Source organism: Staurois parvus, unplaced genomic scaffold (genome assembly GCF_062004578.1).
Source record: "Staurois parvus isolate SC_StPar_1 unplaced genomic scaffold, SC_StPar_1.0 ptg000149l, whole genome shotgun sequence".
Classification (NCBI taxonomy): domain Eukaryota; kingdom Metazoa; phylum Chordata; class Amphibia; order Anura; family Ranidae; genus Staurois; species Staurois parvus.
Genome location: NW_028317945.1, coordinates 4,864,782 through 4,887,457, shown reverse-complemented (window position 1 = coordinate 4,887,457; position 22,676 = coordinate 4,864,782). Strand labels below are relative to the sequence as shown.

Sequence of the window (22,676 nt, the reverse complement as noted above, 5' to 3'; positions counted from 1 at the left end):
TATAGCATTGTGTGACCACACAAATAGCAGTTGAAATAGCGCAGTGCTGAATAGCAAAAAATGGCCTGGTCAGGAAGTGGGGAAAACCTGGTGCTGAAGTGGTTAGGCACAGCACTATCCTTTGAAAGCTTGCTACGTGTGGCAGTCCCTCCCCATGTAAATCCCTGAGTGTAATGATGTACTAACTCTGTCCTCCTTGCATCCACTGCTCTCAGGCCTTGATCTGTACTGCTGAATGGACCCTCCTGAGCCAGCCCGAGCTCAGTCCCCCCAGACCTAGGGGACCCATCCCAAGTCAATAAATGTGCCCTCAGCAATCCATCTTTCACCCAACTCCCATGCCAGCCTGACTCTCATATTTATGGGTTGATCTCACCACTCTACCAGGACCTCTCCCATAAACATGCGGATTAGGTCTCCCTGCCTTCTGCCCACTGGTTTCTGGAAGGTCCCATGGTCCTCCAGAGCCAGGTGGAGGCGATAGATTCCCAAGTCATCCAGCCTGACCTTTAGTAACCCGACCTTAATCACAAACTCACACAGTCACAATGAGTCATAGACAATAAATTTGCCTACACTATTCTAGTAGCAAACTAGAGGCTGCTACATATATAATAATAACTAATGTATGATATAATAGTATATGTAATATAATAACATACCCATGCAAATCAAAAACACTGGAACACAGCAAAAACAAGACTGTTACATACACAGGTGCAAATGCTAAAAGAGCATTGGTAAATGCGGGGCATAAAAGGAGTCCAAAATGGTTGACACCCTTCTCTGGAATGCACATTGGCTGTAAACAGGAGGTTTGGCTCCGCTATGCGTAGCTGCTGATACATCCCCCACTATATGTCACGTCTGGTGCCGAGGGATGCACATCATATCCGGAGTCACCAGATATGGTGAAGAAGCCCTAAACGCCCGCTAAAAAGGGAGACTTTGGGGCAGCACAGATGATACATTGTGCCAGCTGCCTGAAGGAGTATGCATACTTGCAGCCAAAAATCTGCTGCATGTGACATGGAGCTGATCATTCCGCTGGCTTCAGGTAAAAAAAACAGTTGTTTGAACATGTACATTATGAATGATGTAATTTAAAAGTATCATGAATTATGATAATTATGAGGTCCAAAGAAGATGGATCCATCCTCTCTAAAACACACTTCAAACCTAGTGCGGGGGAAGTGTTTGGACAATTCTGTAGATTGAAACGTACCTGCACTCTCAGACAGGATTATGTTGAACAGGGGGTCATCCTTAAAAATACATTTAGGGAAAAGGGCTATCAGGATACCAATATTGCGAAAGCTTATGACAAGCATCTACTTCTATATAAGGAAGTATTCTGACTTCAACTGTTGTATTAGTGACTTATCCCTTGCTGAGACCTGCCCTGTATAAGCAGATACAATCAGTGTGGACAGTCTTTATCTGTTAGCTGAACTCACCAAACACCTGTTTTTCTAATCAATGTATCTTTATTTGAATGCAGAAGGTATATCAGACAACAAGATGTAGCAGATGAATGAAAGGACGGTATTTGCAGGTCAAAACATGATAATGTTTCACTGCAGATTACATGTGGCCTAGAGACAAGTGAAGACAGCGAATAAGGAAGAGGAAATACATCACTTGCTTGTGGGAGGGGACAGGATGGAAGCCAGAAAATGAAGTTTCAATAATCAAAATATCCACAAAGATGGCAGTATATTAACATTAACCATAACTATGCATTGCATTATATTGTTACACAATAAGTGTAACAGCACAGAAAAAAACAAAAAGGTGAATAAGGCTACAGCCTCACCTTCTAGTAAATGGGCTCCAAATAGTAACAAGGCCCGCCAATCAGGTTTCTGCACTAGATTTAACAGCAAGGCCTGGGAGATACAATATACACTATATTGCCAAAAGTATTGGGACGCCTGCTTTTACACGCACATGAACTTTAATGGCATCCCAGTCTTAGTCCATAGGGTTCAATACTGAGTTGGCCCACCCTTTGCAGCTATAACAGCCTCAACTCTTTTGGGAAGGCTCTCCACAAGGTTTAGGAATGTGTCTATGGGAATGTCTGACCATTCGTCCTGAAGCACATTTGTGAGGTCAGGCACTGATGTTGGACGAGAAGGCCTTGCTTGCAGTCTCCTCTCTAATTCATCCCAAAGGTGTTCTGTCAGGTTGAGGCCAGGCCAGTCAAGTTCCTCCACCCCAAACTTGCTCATCCAAGTCTTTGTGGGCCTTGCTTTGTGCACTGGTGGGCAGTCATGTTGGGGCAGGGAGGGGCCATCCCCAAACTGTTCCCACAAAGTTGAGAGCATGAAATTGTCCAAAATGTCTTGGTATGTTGACACCTTAAGAGTTCCCTTCACTGGAACTAAGGGACCAAGCCCAACCCTTGAAAAGCAACCCCACACCTTAATCCCCCCTCCAACAAACTTTACGTTTGGCACAATCCAGTCAGGCAAGTACCATTCTCTTGGCAACTGCTAAACCTAGACATGTCCATCGGATTTCCAGACAGAGAAGCGTGATTGGTCACTCCAGAGAAAACATCTTCACTGCTCTAGAGTCCAGTGGCGGCTTGCTTTACACCCTTGCTTCCGACGCTTTGTATTGCACTTGATGATGTAAGGCTTGGATACAGCTGTTCGGCCAATTAAACCTATTCCATGAAGCTCTCTCACTGTTGTGCTAATCTGAAGGCCACACGAAGTTTGAAGGTGTTTAGCTTTTGACTCTGCAGACAGGTGGTAACTTCTGCGCACTGTACACTTCAGCACGCATTGATCCCACTCTGTAATTTTACGTAGCCTACCACTTGGTGGCTGAGTTGCTGTTTTTCCCAGTTGCTTGTTATAATACCACTAACAGTTGACTGTGGAGTATTTAATAGCAAGGAATTTCACGGATGGACTTATTGATAGAGGTGGCAACCTATCACGGTACCATGCTTGAGTTCACTGAGCTCTCGAGAGCGACCCATTCTTTCACAAATGTTTGTAGAAGCAGTCTGCATGCCTAGGTGCTTGATTTTATGCACCTGTGGCCATGGAAGTGACTGGAACACCTGAAGTTAATGATTTGGTGGGACGTATATATATATGTATATATATGTTGTATATTTGCCAGGAATTTGAATATTTTAAATTAAGACCCAGTGCTGGGAGGCATATTACCTGATGGACCCAACTTCATTTTTCAAAAGCCCTGTGATCTGAGGACCATAGTTGCTCCCAGTAGAAACCTAGGGGTCCCCCAATGGCAATCAAATTTATTGACGCCGATTTTTGATCAAAAGGGGAGCTACAAATGTGGAGTAAAAAATTGCGGAACTTGCTGCCTCATGTGACACTCAAATGCTAAATAACTGGGGCTGATGGCAAAACACATTCTATCAAACAATTCATCAGTTGTGGTACCCCATGTGTAGTATATGGGATACTTTGTCCCTGCAGCTTGCTGTATGTTGGCCACACTTCACGTCCGCTTAGGGTCCAAATTGGGGAGCATAAACTTAGCATCCATTATGTCAGAGAAAAATATTCAATTCCAAGTCATTTTAAGGAGATACATGGAGGGGAATATGCAGGTATGAAAGTCTTTGGTATTGAGGCTATCTCTAACGAGCTCAATAGCGGAAGGAGACATCAAAGATTATGTAAAAGAGAAAACTTTTGGATTTTCACTTTAGGATGCCTTGCTCCAAAAAGGCTGAACAAGGATCTCGAAATCCACAATCTAATACAGTGACCTTTTTATATTTGCTCAACTTATTAATGCCCAGGCATAGGGTTTTCCTTTTTCCTTGGGCTCCAGTACTGTAACTTTTTTAGCTTTATCTCTCAGCTTTCAGTTTTACTCTAAATTCCATAAGCCTGTTTGGGTCAGGCATCAATTCCCATTTTACCTTTCAATCACATAGGAAGTATCTTGGTAACTGAACAGATAAAAATATTTACATTTTTAAACATCCATACATTACAGTATGATTTATTGGTATTGCTGAATCTTGGCTTCATTCTTCACATGACTGGGCCATTAATATTCCTGGCTATGTTCTCTTTCGGAGAGACAGGGTAAAAGGAAAGGTGGTGGTTTCTGTCTTTATGTGAGAAGTGATCTCAAAGCAAGTGTGAAAGAGGACCTAGTTGATGGGGAGTGTGATGAGGCTGAAGCATTATGAGTGGAACTGCACATGGGGGTGCGTACTACAAAGGTAATCATTGGAGTTTGTTATAGGCCCCCCAGTGTTAATGAGGAGGTGGAGACTCAGCTCCTTGCACAGATCAGAAGGGCTGCAAGGGCTGTGACAGTGATAATAATGTGGGATTTTAACTACCCGGATATTGACTGGAGTAATGGTACTGCAGGAACAGTTAAAGGGAAAAAATGTATAAACCTACTACAGGACAATTTTATGGTACAATTCATTGAGGCCCCAACTAGGAATGATGCTCTGCTGGACCTGGTAATCTCAAACCATGCAGAGCTTATTACTAATGTCGATATTAAAGAACATCTGGGTAGCAGTGACCATAACATGATTTCATTTACTGGTAGCTGTAAACAACAAGCACATACAGGAAAAATAAAAACCCTCAACTTTAACCTCTTGCCGTCCGGCCAATGGCCAATTGGCAGCCGGCAAAATCCCTCAGCATTCCGGGTGGACGTCATATGGTGTCCTTTCGGGCATGCGCAGCGGCGCGATCTGTCACCGGCCGTGTACCTCGGACATGGCCGATGACAGAACGGAGTACCTGCCCCGTTGCCGGTACCATGTGACCTGCTGTGACCAATCACAGCAGGTCACATGACAGTTGTATACAATGGATGGCTTCATTCATGCCATCCATTGTATACTAGTGTGTCTAGCTGTGAATGGTCACAGCGATCACATCCACAAGCTGGGCCAATCACAGCCCAGCTGTGTCATGTGATTAGCCATGGTCAAATCACAGCTAAGCACAAAAAAAAAAAAAAAACCCTGAATGAATCTATGTCTTTCAGGTAAATGCTTGCTTATAGCAAAGTAATTCTTTGCTATAAGCAAATTGTGTAAAAGAAAAAAAAATAATGATCACTTCCCCAAAGTAGTACAATGTTACTATGGTAACATTGTACTACTTTGGTCATAGTGAAATATGAAAAAAAATCTTAACAAAAAGAAAACAAATTTAATAAAAAATTAAAAAAATAAAATAAAAATGATATTTTTTTTTCATACTGTCACCAGTCAGTGTCCCTGATCACCGCCATGCCAGTTATATGTTGACGCTGTACTGCACTGGTGAAAGTATGTAACAAAAAAAAGTGAAAATAATTTTTTTAATTTTCTGAAAAATTATGACAAAAAAATACAACTTCAAAAAACTCGCCATGCCTCTTATGAAGTACACCGGACTGTCTACTTTGCAAAAAGGGGTAATTTGGGGAATAACTGTTCTGACATTCTTGGACCTCAAGAAATTAGATTGGCCGTCAGTACTTCAGGATTGATCAATATTCAGATATAATCCATAGTTTGTGAACTCTATAACTTTCCTACAAACTAAAAAATACATCCTAATTTGGGTTATTTTCACCAAAGACATGTAGCAGAATACATCTTGGCCTAAATTTATGAAGAACAATTATTTATTTTCAAACTTTTATAACAGAAAGAAAGAAAACCGTGGGTTTTTTTTCAAAATTTTCTGTTGTTTTTTGTTAATTTAGCAAAAAATAAAAACCCCAGTGGTGATTAAATACCACCAAAAGAAAGCTCTAGTTGTGTGAAGAAAATTATAAAATTTTAGTTCGGGTACAATGTTGTATGACCGTACAATTGTCATTCAAATTGTGAGAGAAAAATGGCCTGGGCAGGAAGGGGGTAATAGTGCCCTGTATGGAAACGGTTAATTGCTTTACCGCCGTCTTAGTGCAGAAATACTGCTAAAAGGCGTCAGGGGTGCGCAAAATAACGTATATATACATGATTTTGCATTTCCGGGTAGGGGGCGCGTATACTTGGATTTTGCAAAAGCGTTTGACACAGTTCCCCACACACGGGTAATGTGTAAGGTAAAGTCTACAGGCTTCTGAGAGTAGTCAGTAGCCAGAGCCAGGATCAATATGGAACAGCAGACAAGAGCAACGTTAGGATCAAGCCGGGGTCATACACAGGGTAGCAGCAGACGGGAGCGAGGTCAGGATCAAGCCAGGGTCATACACAGAGTAGCAGCAGACAGGAGCAAGGTCAGAATCAAGCCAGGGTCGGTAATGGGTAATCAGCAGTAAACTCAGGAACACAGGAACAGGAGGGGCTGACGATAATCCAGCAATCACTGAGCAGAGCTGCAGTCCTTATAAAGGCCACTAAGTGTCAGCAATTAGTGCACGCTGCGTGTGCCGGTGCGTTTTCGTGCACAGGAATGCATGATTATGTGTTGCCGGCCTATGCGCATGCGCACTTCTTTGCGTGCATTGGTGTGACCATATTGCGCAATGGTGCATTTGCCCAGGCTTCCTTGTCTTTTCCTCTGACAGTGCCCTCCCCCAAGGGGCAGCCTCCGGATGCCCAGGCGAGCTCATTTTTCAGGGAATCTCTTCAAAAATTCTTGAAGCAGCTTAGGAGCATCCACATTTCTTGCGGGTTCCCAGGAACTATCCTCCGGTGGATATCCTTTTCATTTAACCAGATATTGAATCTGTCTCCCCCTTTTCCATCCATCCAAGATGGTTTCAACTTCGAACTCAATGTCTTCCCCTACCGTGACTGGCGGTGGGGGGCGGTTCCTCTCTTCCAGGGATAGGGCACATTACGGCTGGTTTGAGTAGAGAAAGATGGAAGACCGGGTGAATCTTATGAGAGTAGGATAAGTCCAGTTCGAAGGCCACAGGGCTAATCTCCCTTTTGATTTTAAAGGGTCCAATGAACCTGAGACCTAGTTTTCATGAAGGGCAAGTAAGTTTGAGATTGGTTGTAGCAAGCCACACTTTGTCTCCCATCTTCCACCCAGGGTTACCTCTCCTCCTTTTATCAAACTTTTTCTTGTAATCCTCCTGAGCTTTTTGCAAGGTCCTCTGGAGTATCTGGTAATTGGATTGTATGAAAGTTAACCTATCCTGGACTGCAGGTACTGATGCTTCTGGAATGGCATCCCAAACGAAGGAAGGGTGAAAACCGTAATTTGTCCAGAAAGGAGACTGGTTGGTGGAAGCATGGACAAATTGTTGCTGGCGAATTCTGCACAGGAAAGAAGAGATGCCCAGTTATCCTGAGAGAAGGTGGAGAAGCATCTTAGGTATTGCTCCAAAGTTTGGTTAGTCCTATCCGTTTGCGCATTACTCTGTGGATGATAAGCAGAAGAGAGACATACTTTGATATTCAGGGTTTTGAACAAAGATCTCCAAAATTTGGACGTAAATTGTGCCCCCTGTCAGAAACTATATTGTTGGGTATTCTGTGTAGTCTTACTATCTCTGTAATAAATGTTTGAGCAGTTTCAGTAGCGGAAGGAGTACCCACCATGGCCAGGAAGTGAGCCATTTTGGACAGTCTATCCACTACCACCAAGGTGGTGGTGAATCCCTCACAGGGAGGTAAGTCCACAATAAAGTCCATAGAAATCATCTTCCAAGGCTGTTCAGGAACTGGAAGGGGTCTGAGCAAGCCCCAGGCTCTGGTATGGCTGCCCTTATTGCATAGACAAGTTGCACAGGAGTTAACATACACTTTACAGTCCTGTCTCAGGTTGGGCCACCAAAAGGATCTTTGGACATGTTCAGTGGTCTTCCATACCCTGAAGTGACCTGTAAGCAAGTGGTCGTGGCATATCTTAAATCTTTGTGGTCTGACTTCTTGGGGAACAAAGATCTTGTCCTCATGCCACAAGAAATCCTCATGCTTCCTTAAGGATAACTTCTCAGACCCGGCATATGAAAGTGAAGCTTGTTTAATTGCTGATTTTAGATCAGGCTGAATGAGTAGGAAATTATGTGGAGATGAAATAGTACTGGGAGCAGCTGTTTGAGGAGTGTCTGGGAACATACAGGACAGGGCATCTGCTTTCCCATTTTTAGACCCTGGCCGGTATGTTAGATGAAAATTGAACCTTGAAAAGAATAAGGCCCATCGAGCTTGTCTTGGTCTTAACTGTTTTGCGGTTCGAAGATATTCCAAGTTCTTATGATTGGTAAAAACCATGATAGGATGAGCAGCGCCTTCCAAGAGGTAGCACCACTCTTCTAATGCAGATTTAATGGCCAGTAATTTGTGGTCCCCCACATCGTAATTTTTCTCCGGTTGACTCATCTTTCGGGAGAACAAGGCCACTGGATGCAAGAGAGCCTTGGGCCCCTGACGTGAAAGGATTGCTCCTGTGGCAATCTCCAAGGGATCGACCTCAAGGACAAAAGGCAGAGTCAGGTTGGGGTGCTGTAGCATCGGAGCAGAGGTAAATAGAGTCTTCAGCTTGTTAAAGGCCCCTTGGGCTTCCAGAGACCACTGGAATAGGGTATGTATCCGAGTTAATTGGGTAATGGGAGCAATGATAGAGAAAAAGTTCTTGATAAATCTCCTGTAAAAATTGGCAAAGCCCACAAATCTTTGGATACCTTTCTTATCGGTGGGAGCCGGCCAGTTGGTGATGGCAGCTACCTTTTGGGGGTCCATAGAAATCCCATCAGTAGAAATGATCAAGCCCAGGAATTGGATTGGTAGTTTTTCAAATTTGCATTTCTCCGCCTTTGCATATAATCCAGGCTGTCTTAGGGTAGCTAGGACTTTTTTGACATGCACTTGGTGGAGTTCCGGGATGGCAGAAAAGATAAAGATATCGTCAAGGTAGACTATCAAGAAGTGATCCAATAATTTCCGGAAAATGTCGTTCATGAGGTGTTGAAAGGTTGCAGGAGTGTTACACAACCCGAAGGGCATAACCAGGTACTCTAAGTGCCCGAAGCGGGTTCTAAAAGCTGTCTTCCATTCATCTCCTTTGTGGATTCTGACTAGGTTATAGGCGTTCCGGAGATCCAGTTTTAAAAATATTCGGGCATCACGGAATCTTTGGAAGAGCTCCGGGGCCATAGGGAGCGGATAAAGATTTTTGATAGTTACTTTATTGAGTCCCCAGTAATCCACACAAGGCCTGAGTGAATGATACTTTTTCTCCACGAAGAAGATTCCAGCACCAGCAGGAGAAGAAGAGGGGTGAATGAACCCCTTCTTAAGACTGTCGTCAATGTACACTCTTAGAGTCTCCAGCTCAACTTCGGATAACGGAAAAATTTGCCCAAAGGAAATCTCTGCCCCGGGAAAGAGTTCGATAGGGCAGTCATATGGCCGGTGAAGTGGTAGCGTGTCGGCCTTCTGTTTATCAAAAACATCTAGGTATTCATGGTAGGATGGGGGCACAATTTGACTGGTGTCGGGCACTGTTTGAAATGTCAGGCAACTGGAAGAGTCTGTGAGTTCAGGGGGAAAGCAATGTTGTAGACAGTAGATGGAGGAGAAGGAAATCTTTCCTGTAGGCCAGTCCACATGAGGGTTATGGGCCCAAAGCCACGGTATTCCCAGGATGATCGGGAACATGGTGGAGCACAAGGTGTCAAAGCAGAAAAATTATTGATGGCCTGAGTCTGTGGATGTCAAAATAGGAAAGGTTTCCTGTGTTACAGGACCAGATCGAGGAAAAGTCCCATCGGCTAAATGGACTGCAAGTTTTTGTTTTTTGTCTCTCAGTGGAACCTGCAACGTCTATGCTAGGGTGCATGCCCCGGAGTCAATGATTGCTTGGAGCTTGACTTCCCTTCCTGCCACCTGCAATAGGATAGGTAGAACAAGGTGAGCTGGTAATGATCCAGAAATCTAAGAGTAAATAATGCGTGGAGGGATAGACTTACTAGGTCTCACAGGACAATTTCATAAGAAATGTCCAGACGCTCCACAGTAGAGGCATAGGTTGGATTGTCTCTGATGTGTCTTTTCATCTGGGGACAAGGAGGAGCAAACTAGGCAAATCTGCATAGGTTCAGTTTTGGCAACAGCAGCAGGTGGCACAGTGGGCAGAGGAGCAGAGAAAGAAGGCACATTGGGTAGCATCCAGGATGGACGGTAGGAATTAGATCTTTCCATTTACCGTTCCCGCAGGTGACGGTCTAGCTGGATGGCCAACTGAATGAGGCCTTCAAGGGAGGTAGGAGTCTCAACTCTGGCTAATTCATCTTTGAGTCCTTCAGGGAGACCAAGCCGATACTGGAATCTGAGGGCGGCTTCATTCCAGCCTGTGTCTACTGACCATTTACGGAATTCAACTGTATAATCTTCCACAGGTCAGTGACCTTGTTGGAGGGAGTGAAGGGCAGCTTCTGCTGTGGCCATGCATTGGGAATCGGCATATAGTTGGGACATGGTGTCAAAAAGGTAGTAACAGAGTTCAGAACTGGGCTCTTTTGCTCCAGGAGGTGATGTGCCCAGGACTGAGGTTCATCAGTAAGTAGCGAGATGATGAACCCCACCTTCACAGACTCTAAAGAAAAAGTCCTGGGTTGAAGTGCCAAATATAACAGACATGCGTTATTAAACGCTCTGAACTTTTGACGATCTCCAGAAAAGTGGCCTTCTTGAACAGAAGCGGAGGATGCAGAGGGTGCCCTGGGTGGGTTTTGGTCAGCGGGAGCTGAAGGAGTGGCAAGATTCTGCAGGTGATTGGAAATTGGAAATAGCCTTCTTGTAGGTTCTTGGCCGCTTGCTTGAGGGCTGCAACCTGTTGGCACAGAACCTCTATCAGGGAGACACCTCTCTCAGCCTCTGACATTATGGCTGGATTATGCTGTCACGTACCTGATCGGAGGTTGCAGTAGAGACAGGGCTCCCCTTACGGCTAAGTGCAGTGCGCCCCTGTAGTGGTGTTGCTGCTTGGAAATGCCTGATGAGATGGAACAGGTGGGTGCTCCAGTTGCAGGAGGAGTTTCTGCAGAGAACACGTGGATCCTGGAGGATGGGTAGAGTAGTCAGTAGCCAGAGCCAGGATCGATATGGAACAGCAGACAAGAGCAACATCAGGATCAAGCCAGGGTCATACACAGAGTAGCAGCAGACAGGAGCGAGGTCAGGATCAACCCAGGGTCGGTAATGGGTAATGGGTAATCAGCAGTAAACTCAGGAACACAGGATCGGGAGGGGCTGACGATAATCCAGCAATCACTGAGAAGAGCTGCAGTCCTTATAAAGGCCACTGAGTGTCAGCAATTAGTGCATACTGCGTGTGCCGGTGCGTTTTCGTGCACAGGAATGCATGATTACGTGTTGCCCACCTATGCACATGCGTATTTCTTTGCTCGAATTGGCGTGGCCATATTGCGCATTGGCGCATTTGCCAAGGCTTCCTCGTCTTCTCCTCTGACATTGGCTATCACAGTGATCAGTCACTGTGAAGCCCGTCCAGGAATCGGGAGTCCCGGGTCCCGGTCGTTAAAACAGGACCCGGGACTCTAAGTGACAACCTGGTCTTTGTGCCCAGCACAAAGACAGGTACACAAATATGGGGCCCCACGGAAAAAAGCCCAGTTCTGTGAGGCTGCAAAGAAAATAGCCCTAATCTTGACACTGACCTAGGTCAAACTGATCTAGTTATTTAGTTTTTTTACACACACTCCTAGGTTTACATATTTCTCCTCTAGCAAAAAGAAAAAGATTCAATAAAAAAAAACACTTCCATGAGGTACGCTCACTGGGAAGGGGTTAAAGTGCATCTGTGTCCAGACTATGGACATTAAAGTAGTTACATATTTTTAACAAGCAGCAAGAGATCCTTAAAACAGGCCATCCCTACCTCACTAGCTGCTGATACTGTGAAGTAAATCTCAAATATCATCAAATATCACTGCAAAGACTCTAAAATCAGATTTAATTAATTTTCTAACAGCTTAGCCCTGGTGTATGGGGCTCTGCCTTTTAGCAGTGGATGGGGTCAGAGGAAGACAGGACTACTTCCATTTAGGGCAGTATGCACCCAGGGATGGATGCTCCCAGATTTCTTGCATTCTGGATATCCGTCCATAGACAACACTAATCGTAAATACAACTAGATAGTCCCATCCAGCTTCTGAAGCGGTTTGGCTGACTGCCAGCAGCCTTTCTGGATGACACACCTGTTCTACGATTTCAGTGCCTTTGTAGTGAACTTTAAAGATACATTTCTCCACAATACCTATAACAGAGGTGACTTGTTTTAAAGATCTGTTGTTGCTGTTTGTTCAGAGCGTGCAAATGCTTAAGTGTGCACAATCTGAGCACAGAATCGCTTTAAGGTAAACTAATTAAATATTACTCTTAAAAATACATTTATACTACTCACCAGCAGCACCTCTATTAAATCCAGTGTTTAGAATTGTGCAGGGTTAGGGTTCTTTCACACCATACTGCAAATAAAAATGTGCTGAAAATGCATGTGCAAAAACATATGTGCGTTACGGTGTGAACAAGGCACAAAGAAAACCATTTTTTTTATGTGCCTTTGCAGTGATCCGCATTTATCCAGTACAGAAAAATGTAGGTCACTGGACATGGTGTGAACGAGACCTTAGAAGCATCAATATAATCTACACAATTGGGTGTGTTACAGGGACGGACTGACAACTCATGGGGCCACCGGACAATAGGAGATCATGGGGCCCCTGTGACCTTGCCCAAACTCATAAAAGCCTATGAAAAAGGGGCATCTCATGGGGCCCCCTACTGTCCCTGGGCCCAAGTTTCCAAATGGTCAGTCCGCCCCTGGTGTGTTAGATGCCTGCCCCTCCCAGATGCCTACTGTTACTTCACCCACAGTCTTGATGTGGCTCATTGATGCCAGTGCTGATGTAGCTTTAGCAGACAGTGGGTAGATGTAGGCATCTGGAACACCTAGAAGGCTTCGATGCTGAAGATTCTAGCATCTCCTTTAAGTGAGTGAAGATTTTATTTACTGGAGGCAATAATGCTCAGTTCTAGAAATGTATTTTCAAAAGCATTATATAATTGAAACTGTCTCTTTAAAGAGTAAGTCATTTTCTGTTACAAATTACTGTTAAGTAATTTTTATACATACAAAAAAATAGCACAACTCCAAAGGCAAGAAAGTATATTTGCATGTTCTGCTTTTATCGAGGGTCAGAAATATTTGTTTGATCCTTGTTGCACAGCCCTTACCATCATCCTATCATGATGTCATGGAGTGACATCACTCCCCCACTCAGAGTATATGCAGATAGGGGTGAGTCAGGGGTGCGTGGGCCAAGAGGTTGGGGGATGTGACAGAATAAGGTGCATATGGGTCCCCCGTCGTGTCCCTGCCTGCAACTGATGCTGAAATTACAGCCCTAAGCTCCTGTTAGACGCCACCAGGGCCATAGGTTGCCATGGCAACAGAGTTATGCTGTGTGTAGAACAGTCACAGATGGTTCTTGATAAAGCATTTTAGAGCAAAAAATAGGATCCGGTGTTACATAAGAAATGGAGCTTGGAGAAGTATGTCTTGGTGATGTGACAGCCACGAAAAAAAAGTTAACAGAAGTCGTGAAAAAGTGGATAGGACAATTGGTTTTTCTTTTTTGTACATTACTGCTGTTTGACAAATAAGCACACTTGTACCGGATTGTCTATATAGTAAAAGCACTCATAGCAAGATAGCTATATTTTTATTATTTGTTAAAAAAAGCAACAAATGCAATTATACATAAGGTTTTTGCTAGTAAACACGGAAATGTCTGAAATTAGGATTTACAAAGAACATTAGTGGTGTTCCAATTGCTTATCATGGAAGAGCAGAAATGGTTGATTCTTTAAAGTAGGATTTTTTTCCTTTTAGCTCAGTAAACTTAAAACAAATGCAGCGGGACTGCAAACTGTGCTTATTTTAAAGAGATTGGGGGAGGGTGAAATTAAAGGATAAGATCACCTTTTGAAAATAAATAAATAAATGCACATTTTTGGCAAGTAAAAATATGTGCATGTATTTTATTTTTTTTCTAAGGATCAGCAGAAAGTGGGTGCAATCTCAGGCTCCTGCAGACCCTCAGGATAGGTGACTGCCCATACCTCGTACGGGTAGGCATTTACTTGCGAGCAAGAAGAAACAATGAATTACCAGAGTGCTCTCCAGTGCCCTTGCAGTTCATTGAGAATTAGAAGCTGTCAGCCACAATAGATGATGATATTTGAAGGCTATTCATTTGCGGGAAACTGAATGAATGATGCCGGCATGTGGTTATTTTTAAATTGTGCTAGCAGGTATGGGGAGAAGTGTGTGTCATTTCCCCCAACCCCACCCCCCCCCCCCCCGCTGTCACAGGGAGGAGGGATCGGGGGTGCAAGGTGTAGATGCTGGAAAATGTTACATGTTCCACCCTAAAAACGGGTGGAAAATGTAACAAAGGTGAACTTAGCCTTTAAAGTGGGCATGAACTCAAAAGTAAAGATTTGCTATCTCACTGGAAATATCTAGAAATTTTAATTGTGCCTAAGCAGTGCCCTGAAAAAGTTCAGTGCACCTCCTCTACTCAAGAACTCCTGTGCCCTAATCCTTTTCCTGCCATGGACATAGGGGTTAGGTTGGAATAGAACTGATCACCAGTGCCCCCCTTTTCTCCCCACTGAGCACCAGTGCCCCTTGTTCCCCCAATGAGCACCAGTGCTCCCTTTTGTTTCCCAGCTGAGTACCAGTGTCCCCTTTCTCTTCCCACTGAGAAACAGTGCCCTCCATGTTCCCCCACTGAGCAAAAGTGCCTCCCAACCCCCTTTTGCCCCAGGTGAAAGAATGTCTAGCTTTTCCACTGCTCCCTTATACTCACAAGCACTGGATGTTGTTTGCCGACTGCAAAAAAAGGAAGGACACTGGTAAGGTGAGTATAACTGATGCAGGGGGTCCTTAACACTATGCCTTCAATGGGCATGTACAAGTGTCTCTTTAAGCCTCATAGCTGTATATCTGAGTGATATGAGATAGACCACTGTGCCTTTGACTCTTGATTTGGAATGAGGTTTCGTAATGTCACTTCTGTGCTGCTTTTTAAGTAAGCTGTACATAGGAAACTGTAGTGCAAGGATCTCCCTGCTTCTGTTTCTTCTGTTAATTGTTCTATGGATTTTTGCTTTCTGCACTTCTGCTGCTTTCTGAATATTACCACACCAGTATTCAGGAGGGAAACTCTGACACGAGGAATCAAAGCCCTACTTCTTTACCAAGATTGCTGCCTCTACACAGAAACATGGAGTGAAAGACATGGGGAGGCAAAACTGGTGAAATGTCCTTTGACTTGTACTGCTTGCATTTTTTTTGGGAACAACATCTATATTTTGGATCCTTTTTAAAGGGTCAGTCATAATATTTTAGTTTTAGCAAATGTTGGAGAATTCAATGACTTAATAATTTTTGTTATATTTCACTGGGAAATATTTATTTGTCTGAATTTCTATGTCTGCAGAGCTCCCTGTCTCCCTGTTAGATTTTTTATTTGTTTGTTATTATGAGGAAAGCAACAGGAAGTGCTGGAACATGCAATGGTGGGTAGGAACATCCAAAACTATCATGTAGACAGGAAGTGATGATTAATTTCAGGGGCAAACATATTTAACCTGTAAGTAGAGAGGCGCATATGACCATATATTTCTTTTTTATTCTGAAAGAACTTTACAGTTACAGCTTGGAAGAAAAAGGGGCACTATTCCTAGGAATCTTTGAAGAAAAAGCCAGTGATCTTCTTATTCAAATAGTAGTGAACAATAATATTTAATGTTACACTTGTCATAATATTTGTTACAGCCCCCTTTTGTCCTGTGCACATTTGCTAATGCATAGTAAACTTCAAGTGACACTAACCTCACATTTTTTTAAATAAAATGAAATAAATTCAATATGTTTAAATATAACTTGAACATACTGTACCTTCTATTCCTCTTTTCCTTTGTTATATCTCTCAAATGCAAGTTTTTTTCTACTATTCTCAGGAAGTTCAAGGGTGGCTACATTTGTTCTCCATGCCGCCACTGTGAGAATGTAGCCAACCTCTCCTGATTGCCCCCAAGATGGATTACACATCTGCAGGTGCCCTGCAGGTGTAGCAAGTACTGGAAATGAATAAACCTCCCAGTAATGCTATTAATAGTCTGCAGCTAGAGGGAGCTCTAATAATTTGTAGTGTGACTTTAGGAGACTGATACCAACAAGCTCACATTAAACTCGGAATGCAAGTGAGCAACACATCTTTTGTGTTCTCCTCTTAGATAAAGGTTAGTCGCACGTGGTTTATCCTATATTTGTTCAATTTTGTGTTTGTTCTGACATTCACTTTCTCTGTTTAGTATCCTATATGTTACTAATGGCAATTCTCTAGCACAAATTGATGCGCTTTTCCATGTGGCCACTATAAAGAAAGAAATTATGTGTATAATGTGATCCATTTCTGTTTGATACATTAAACTTGGAATGCGAGTGAGCAACACGTGCTTTGTGTTCTCTTTGATACAGATAATGCAGGCTGCATCTTTGCAATACATTGCACTCAGATCACCGATAATCTTGTAACATTGGCACATTCTGCTTTATGGGAATTGTAGTACGCACAGAGCATAGCATGTGAGCAGAAATAATGGCACTGATCACTCTACACTAGTAGCTGTGAGGTGCATCTGTGGAGGATAGGTAGCGTGCACTGGACAAAAAAAGAAGTCTGAAAACAACAGTAAGATATTTTTTAAACAAACAAAAACAAAAAAGAAAACCGAGCCATGGTATTTTTGATATTTTAGAATAATTGATGAAAACGTTAGTGCCACTTTATGCAGCCAGAAAGGAAACATTACAAGAAATGTGTGTGTAGTGTAAAGGTAAAGATTCATTGGACAAAAGGAGAAGAATAGCACAGCAACAGGGTCAGTATTAAAGGACACAGGGGACATGAGATGCTGGCATTGGTAAGTACAGTCTATTCTAATCAAATAAATAATAAAGTAAAAATGATAATTCTAGTATAGCTTTGGATCAGTATTGTGATGGGAGTACAGAGCCAAGCAGAATATTGTGTCCAGCATCAAGGTGGTTAGGAAGGTGAGCATCACACCATAAAGTACACAGTTATGTTTCTACCAGCAAATAGAGCTAGTGTCCAGTACATCAGACAATAAGAGTAAGGAGGAGCAAATGTTCCTGGCCATGGTATGGTGTCCTTGAAGGGTGCCTGTCCCACACAGGCACTGTAAATGTTCATCACCGTTCTATGGCAATTCAATGGGTAGGGCAGAATGTAGAAGAGCACATTTATATACCTGTATGTCGTATGACAGTTTCCCTAGCATGATTTGGTGTTGGCAATTAACTCCAAAGGGGGAGATTTACTAAAATTGGAGCACAGAGAATCTGGCACAGCTGTGCCTAGTAACCAGTCAGCTTCTAGATGTTATTGTCAAAACTTCATTGAACCAGCTGAATTTCGAAGCTGATTGGTTATTATGAACAGCTCCACCAGATTCTCTAGGCTTCAGTTTTCGTAAATCTCACCCAAAGGTTTGTAGACCTACAACATCATCACACCAGGGACAATGAGCCTTTGAATCTAATTTTTTAATTATATACACCTCATCTGGACAGTACATTCCAGATTTAATACCTCTTCAAATACAGATAGATTTATACTGTTTTCACAGCAGCTATCTAGGGATCTCTAGGTGTGATGAGAGGGTGTAATAAAAAGCTATCAACAGCCTCTAGGTACTATTAGATTATTATTATTATACAGGATTTATATAGCGCCAACAGTTTGCGCAGCGCTTTACAATATAATGGGAGACAATACAACAACAGTACAGTTCAATACAAGAGGGATAGGAGGGCCCGGCTCCTCGGAGCTTACAATCTAGAAGATAGAATAGAAATAGCATGGGCCAAGTTACTCCTTTAGTAAATTACTCCTTAGACAAGTGATGAGTTGTGCAGGCACTCTCAGGGATATCAGAATTTGGAGCAATGCAGAGTGCTACCAGTGAAGGATTAACATTTTCGTATATGGATTCCAACTGCACAGTTCATTATCTGTCATGTATTTCCAGTCCTAACAATGAATGTATTTGTGCCTGTTTTTTTTAGCTAACATTGAATAGGTGGTCATTATATTGAAACTAAAAGAAAAATGCATTGGCGCAATAGGGGGCAAAGATGGGGACCAATAATGTTCATGTAAAAGAAAAGCTCACTTCTGCAGCAGCTTAGTCATAGCAGCAAGAAGCAACTCTGAAATAAAGGCACAGGAAGGGGAGAAGGCAAGCATCAGCTAAGTGTAACAGTTAAAAATACCTTAATAATGATAAAAGAATTGCACTCACAAAAGGAGCAGAAATCAAGCATGTAGCACTACAAGTGACAATCCTCGCCAGCACAAATCCCGGTCTGCCAGATGGTAAGAGGTTGCGGCCTAGCCAATCGGTAGTGCCAGAGGCTCCCAGGGCTTCCTGATTCTCGTGGAACACTGAGTCGGGCAGTTGTAAAGTCACGACTGGACGTGATGGGGGAATTTGGTGTCGCATTTGCAGAGCATGTGCTCCTTCTTCAGGCCTTGTAGGCCCCATGTTTAGTGTGGTTTTTTTAAGTAGTTGTAGGGGCAGCCAGTTGACAACAAAGCTCAGCGGCCACAAACACATACAAAAATCAAAGACTAGTAAGAGCTACATGTAGAAAATGGTAGTGGGTACAATAAAAATATATAAACATTTTAACAGTTCTGTAAAGATTGCAGTTAAAAGTATATAAATAAAAGAATCAAACAGGATATGAACTACACTTTGTCTAAGATGCACAGACAAAGATATATATCCAGATGTATTAACATCTAAACAACAGGTAAGTTACAATCATATACAGGGCCACCAAAGAACATATCCTAAAAAGATGAAATTCTTAATACTACTAAGGGTGTACTTACATGTCGGAAATCTGGCTGTCTTAAGAGTCCCATATCATTTAAAATATACACCTAGATGAAGAAACATACAGTATATGCAAAAATTAGTTATTCTGTGCAGACAATATGTGTACACAAAAAAACATAATTCTATCTCTCTACTGTTTGCATGTACAGTATAGGGATACATAGATGGAAGAGCCTATATATATTAAAAATGCAACCTATACAGAAGGAAATTAAAAACATATAGATTAAGCTGTGATGGTGTCTGTGTATAAAGGAAGAGTGTGTCTGTAGACAGTACTGAAAAAGCTAATATATGATATAAAAAAAACTATATTGAGGACCGATTAAAGAAGTGTACTGGCCTCCACTTTCTTATTGAGGCCACCTGATAGGAGAGTGTGAAGATTGGTCAATAAAGTAGAATTAAATACTTTTATTTTGGATAAAGTACAGGAGGGATATATCTTTTTTTTGCCCATCTGTGTCACCTTGGAGAGATTTCCCTTCACTTCCTGTCCCATAGCCAAAACAGGAAGTGAAAGGAAATTTCTCCAAACTTAGGGAATCCCAGGGTGTCACCAGGGTCACCAGAACTATTGTCCCCATTGGAAGATATTCCCTCTATTACTGTTCTCAAATTTTGGGTTATTATTTTTCTTTCACTTTTATATTATTTATAACAATTTATAACGATAAACTGGACAAATAGAGTGAATCTCCCTAACGGAGACATGGTCTGGACATGGACTGCAATAAAAACTGACAGGTGTTCTAATCCCTCTCTACTCCAAAGCTTATGTTTTGCCTTTAGTTACACTTTAAGGAATTATTAAACGTAAGATACTCTGGAGAATGATGACTGGAATGATGACTGAGAGGTTAATGCACATATACCACAAGCCTGTGAGCTCTGTTTTCTGAAGGGATACCTTACTGTTGAGATGGATAATAGTAAGTGAGGTGTGTGCTGGGTGGGATCCAGTGTTGCCAACCTCCCGCAGCATTTTTCACTGTCAAAACATGGAAAATGTACGGATGGTGCATATTTTGTTAACAACAACCTGAAAAATGACATTAAAAACTAAGACAATCAATATTTAAACAGTATAAACACAATATGTAAAACACTGACAATACCCATATCAAATAATTTAATTGGTTTACACTTAAAAAAGTCAACACAGCATGACAAATTATCAGCCCCTGATATTTACAGACAGTTGTAAAAATCAATGGTTTGTACAAGCTTTCTGTAAATTTACTGACAGTTGGCAACCCTGGTGGGATCTCACTTTTAAAGCATGCTATGTTTAGCAAAATGTAGTACTTTATCCCCAAGAAGTGAAAAAGGCAGTCGTAATCTTCATTTAGAACTATATATATGAAAGATGGGAAATAGTTCAAATAGTATCAGTAGGTACTACACTCTGTACAACAGTGTCTTACATTATTAATATCTGCATTCCAAACTGTACCTGCTTCTGATGACCTTTCTCTTTGTCTTTTTGCAGCAGGTACAGCATTGTATCCACAGATGAGGAAGGCCTTCGCATGCCATCCATGGGTCTTAATGGTCACTGGTCATCTTCTCTCCACAACCCGCATTCACGTCGGAAAAGGCGCAATCGTTTTGTTAAAAAGAACGGTCAATGTAATGTCTACTTTGCAAATCTCAGCAACAAATCACAACGTTACATGGCTGACATTTTTACAACATGTGTTGACACACGTTGGCGATACATGCTGCTTATCTTCTCAGCTGCTTTCTTAGCATCATGGCTTTTCTTTGCCTTTCTCTTCTGGTGCATTGCATTCCTTCATGGGGACTTAGCTGTTGGTAGTGGTGTGATTCCAGGAGGGAGATCAGGTCCTCCCAAACCATGCCTGATGCATGTTAATAGCTTTGTTGAAGCTTTTCTCTTTTCAGTAGAGACACAGACTACAATAGGGTATGGGTTCCGTTGTGTGACTGATGAATGCCCTTTAGCCATCCTTGCTGTAGTAGCACAATCCATCCTTGGCTGCCTCATTGACTCTTTCATGATTGGTACAATAATGGCCAAAATGGCTCGGCCCAAAAAACGAGCCCAAACGCTACTTTTTAGTCATCATGCTGTAATTGCCCTAAGAGATGGAAAGCTCTGTTTGATGTGGAGGGTTGGAAATCTACGCAAAAGTCATATTGTAGAAGCCCATGTCAGAGCTCAACTGATCCGACCTTACATTACACAAGAGGGTGAGTACCTGCCCGTGGATCAGCGAGACTTGAATGTGGGATATGACAGTGGGCTGGATCGCATCTTTCTGGTTTCGCCCATCATTATAGTGCATGAGATTGATGAGGAGAGCCCTCTCTATACAATGGGAAAGGAGCAGTTAGAAGGAGAAGACTTTGAGATTGTTGTCATTTTGGAGGGCATGGTGGAGGCCACAGCTATGACAACTCAAGCTCGCAGTTCGTACTTAGCAAGTGAAATCCGCTGGGGACACAGGTTTGAGCCTGTTGTATTTGAGGAGAAGAATCATTATAAAGTGGATTATTCTCACTTCCACAAAACCTACCAGGTGCCAGGGACCCCTGTGTGTAGTGCACGAGAACTACATGAAAGCCGTATAACTGCTTTACCTTCCCCAAGCGCCTTCTGCTATGAAAATGAGTTGGCTCTTCTCAGCCAAGAGGAGGATGAGGATGAAGAAGCTGTTGGAGGTGTACCAGATGAAGGAGTTATCCATGTTATGGGGAGTCATTTAGAACTTGATCGCCTTCAGGCATCTATGGCATTAGACAATATTTCTTACAGAAGGGAATCAGCTATATGATGTCAATACCAAGACTTAGAGTACATTTCCAAGGCCACACCTAGGCGGGTGATGGTGTACTTTTATGTGTTTGTCTATGTCTCTATTTCCTGTTAAAGTAATTAACCTTTTGCACTGCAAAAAAAAAAAAAAGTTCAATTGAAAATGTAATGACTTCTCCAGCAGATTGTTGCCACTTTTACAATTATGAATATGTATGCTCTGAAAGCAAAGAACATCAGCCATTTTCTTTGTGTTCTTGAGAAAGGGAACAACAGGGCTGGGTACATTCAGTGTATAAAAATCTTTTGTACAGATGCAAGTTAAAAATAAACCTCTAATCTGTGCTCTTCCAAACCACACATGTTTATATATTGATCTTTTCTGATATGCAGGGAAAATGTGCAGGCGGCAGCTGAGGAGAAAAAGAAGCTTAAAAGCCTTAATTAACAAGAAAAAAAAAGACTTGCTTAAAGGGCCAGTAAACTTAAAGTGCGAGTTCACTGTCAATAATATTTTGCATTTTATAAATATTTCCTAGTTTTTTTTATTTCCCTTTTCTTCCTGCTTTTTTTGTTTTTGCATTCTTGCCCATACTGATCATTTTAAAAAGGCACAGTAACTTTTCCTTGTAAAGCCTGTAATATACACTAGTAGAAATTATCTTCACTGTGTGGTATTACAGTCCTAATATACACTATATTGCCAAAAGTATTTGGACACCCCTCTAAATCATTGTAATCAGGTGTTCCAATCACCTCCATGGCCACAGATTTTTATTTTTTATTTTATCTATTACAGGCACTTATATAACGCTGTCAATTTAAGCAGCACTTTACATACATATATATATATATATATATATAGTACTTTCACATCAGTCCCTGACCCTCAAAGAGCATACAATCTAAGGTCCCTAACGCACATTCATGCATACTGGG

At 42.2% G+C, this 22,676-nt stretch overlaps 1 protein-coding gene across 1 annotated transcript in view; it reads left to right on the top strand.

Annotated features, from left to right (window-relative positions):
* KCNJ4 (potassium inwardly rectifying channel subfamily J member 4) overlaps nt 1-22,095 on the top strand; it is a 339,135-nt gene extending 317,040 nt beyond the window's left edge. The window contains exon 3 of the mRNA XM_089674269.1: nt 20,448-22,095. Coding sequence (XP_089530395.1) covers nt 20,448-21,756 — 1,309 coding nt within the window. The 3' untranslated portion in view covers nt 21,757-22,095. The remainder of the gene's footprint in view (nt 1-20,447) is intronic.
* The last annotated feature ends 581 nt before the right edge of the window (nt 22,096-22,676 follow it).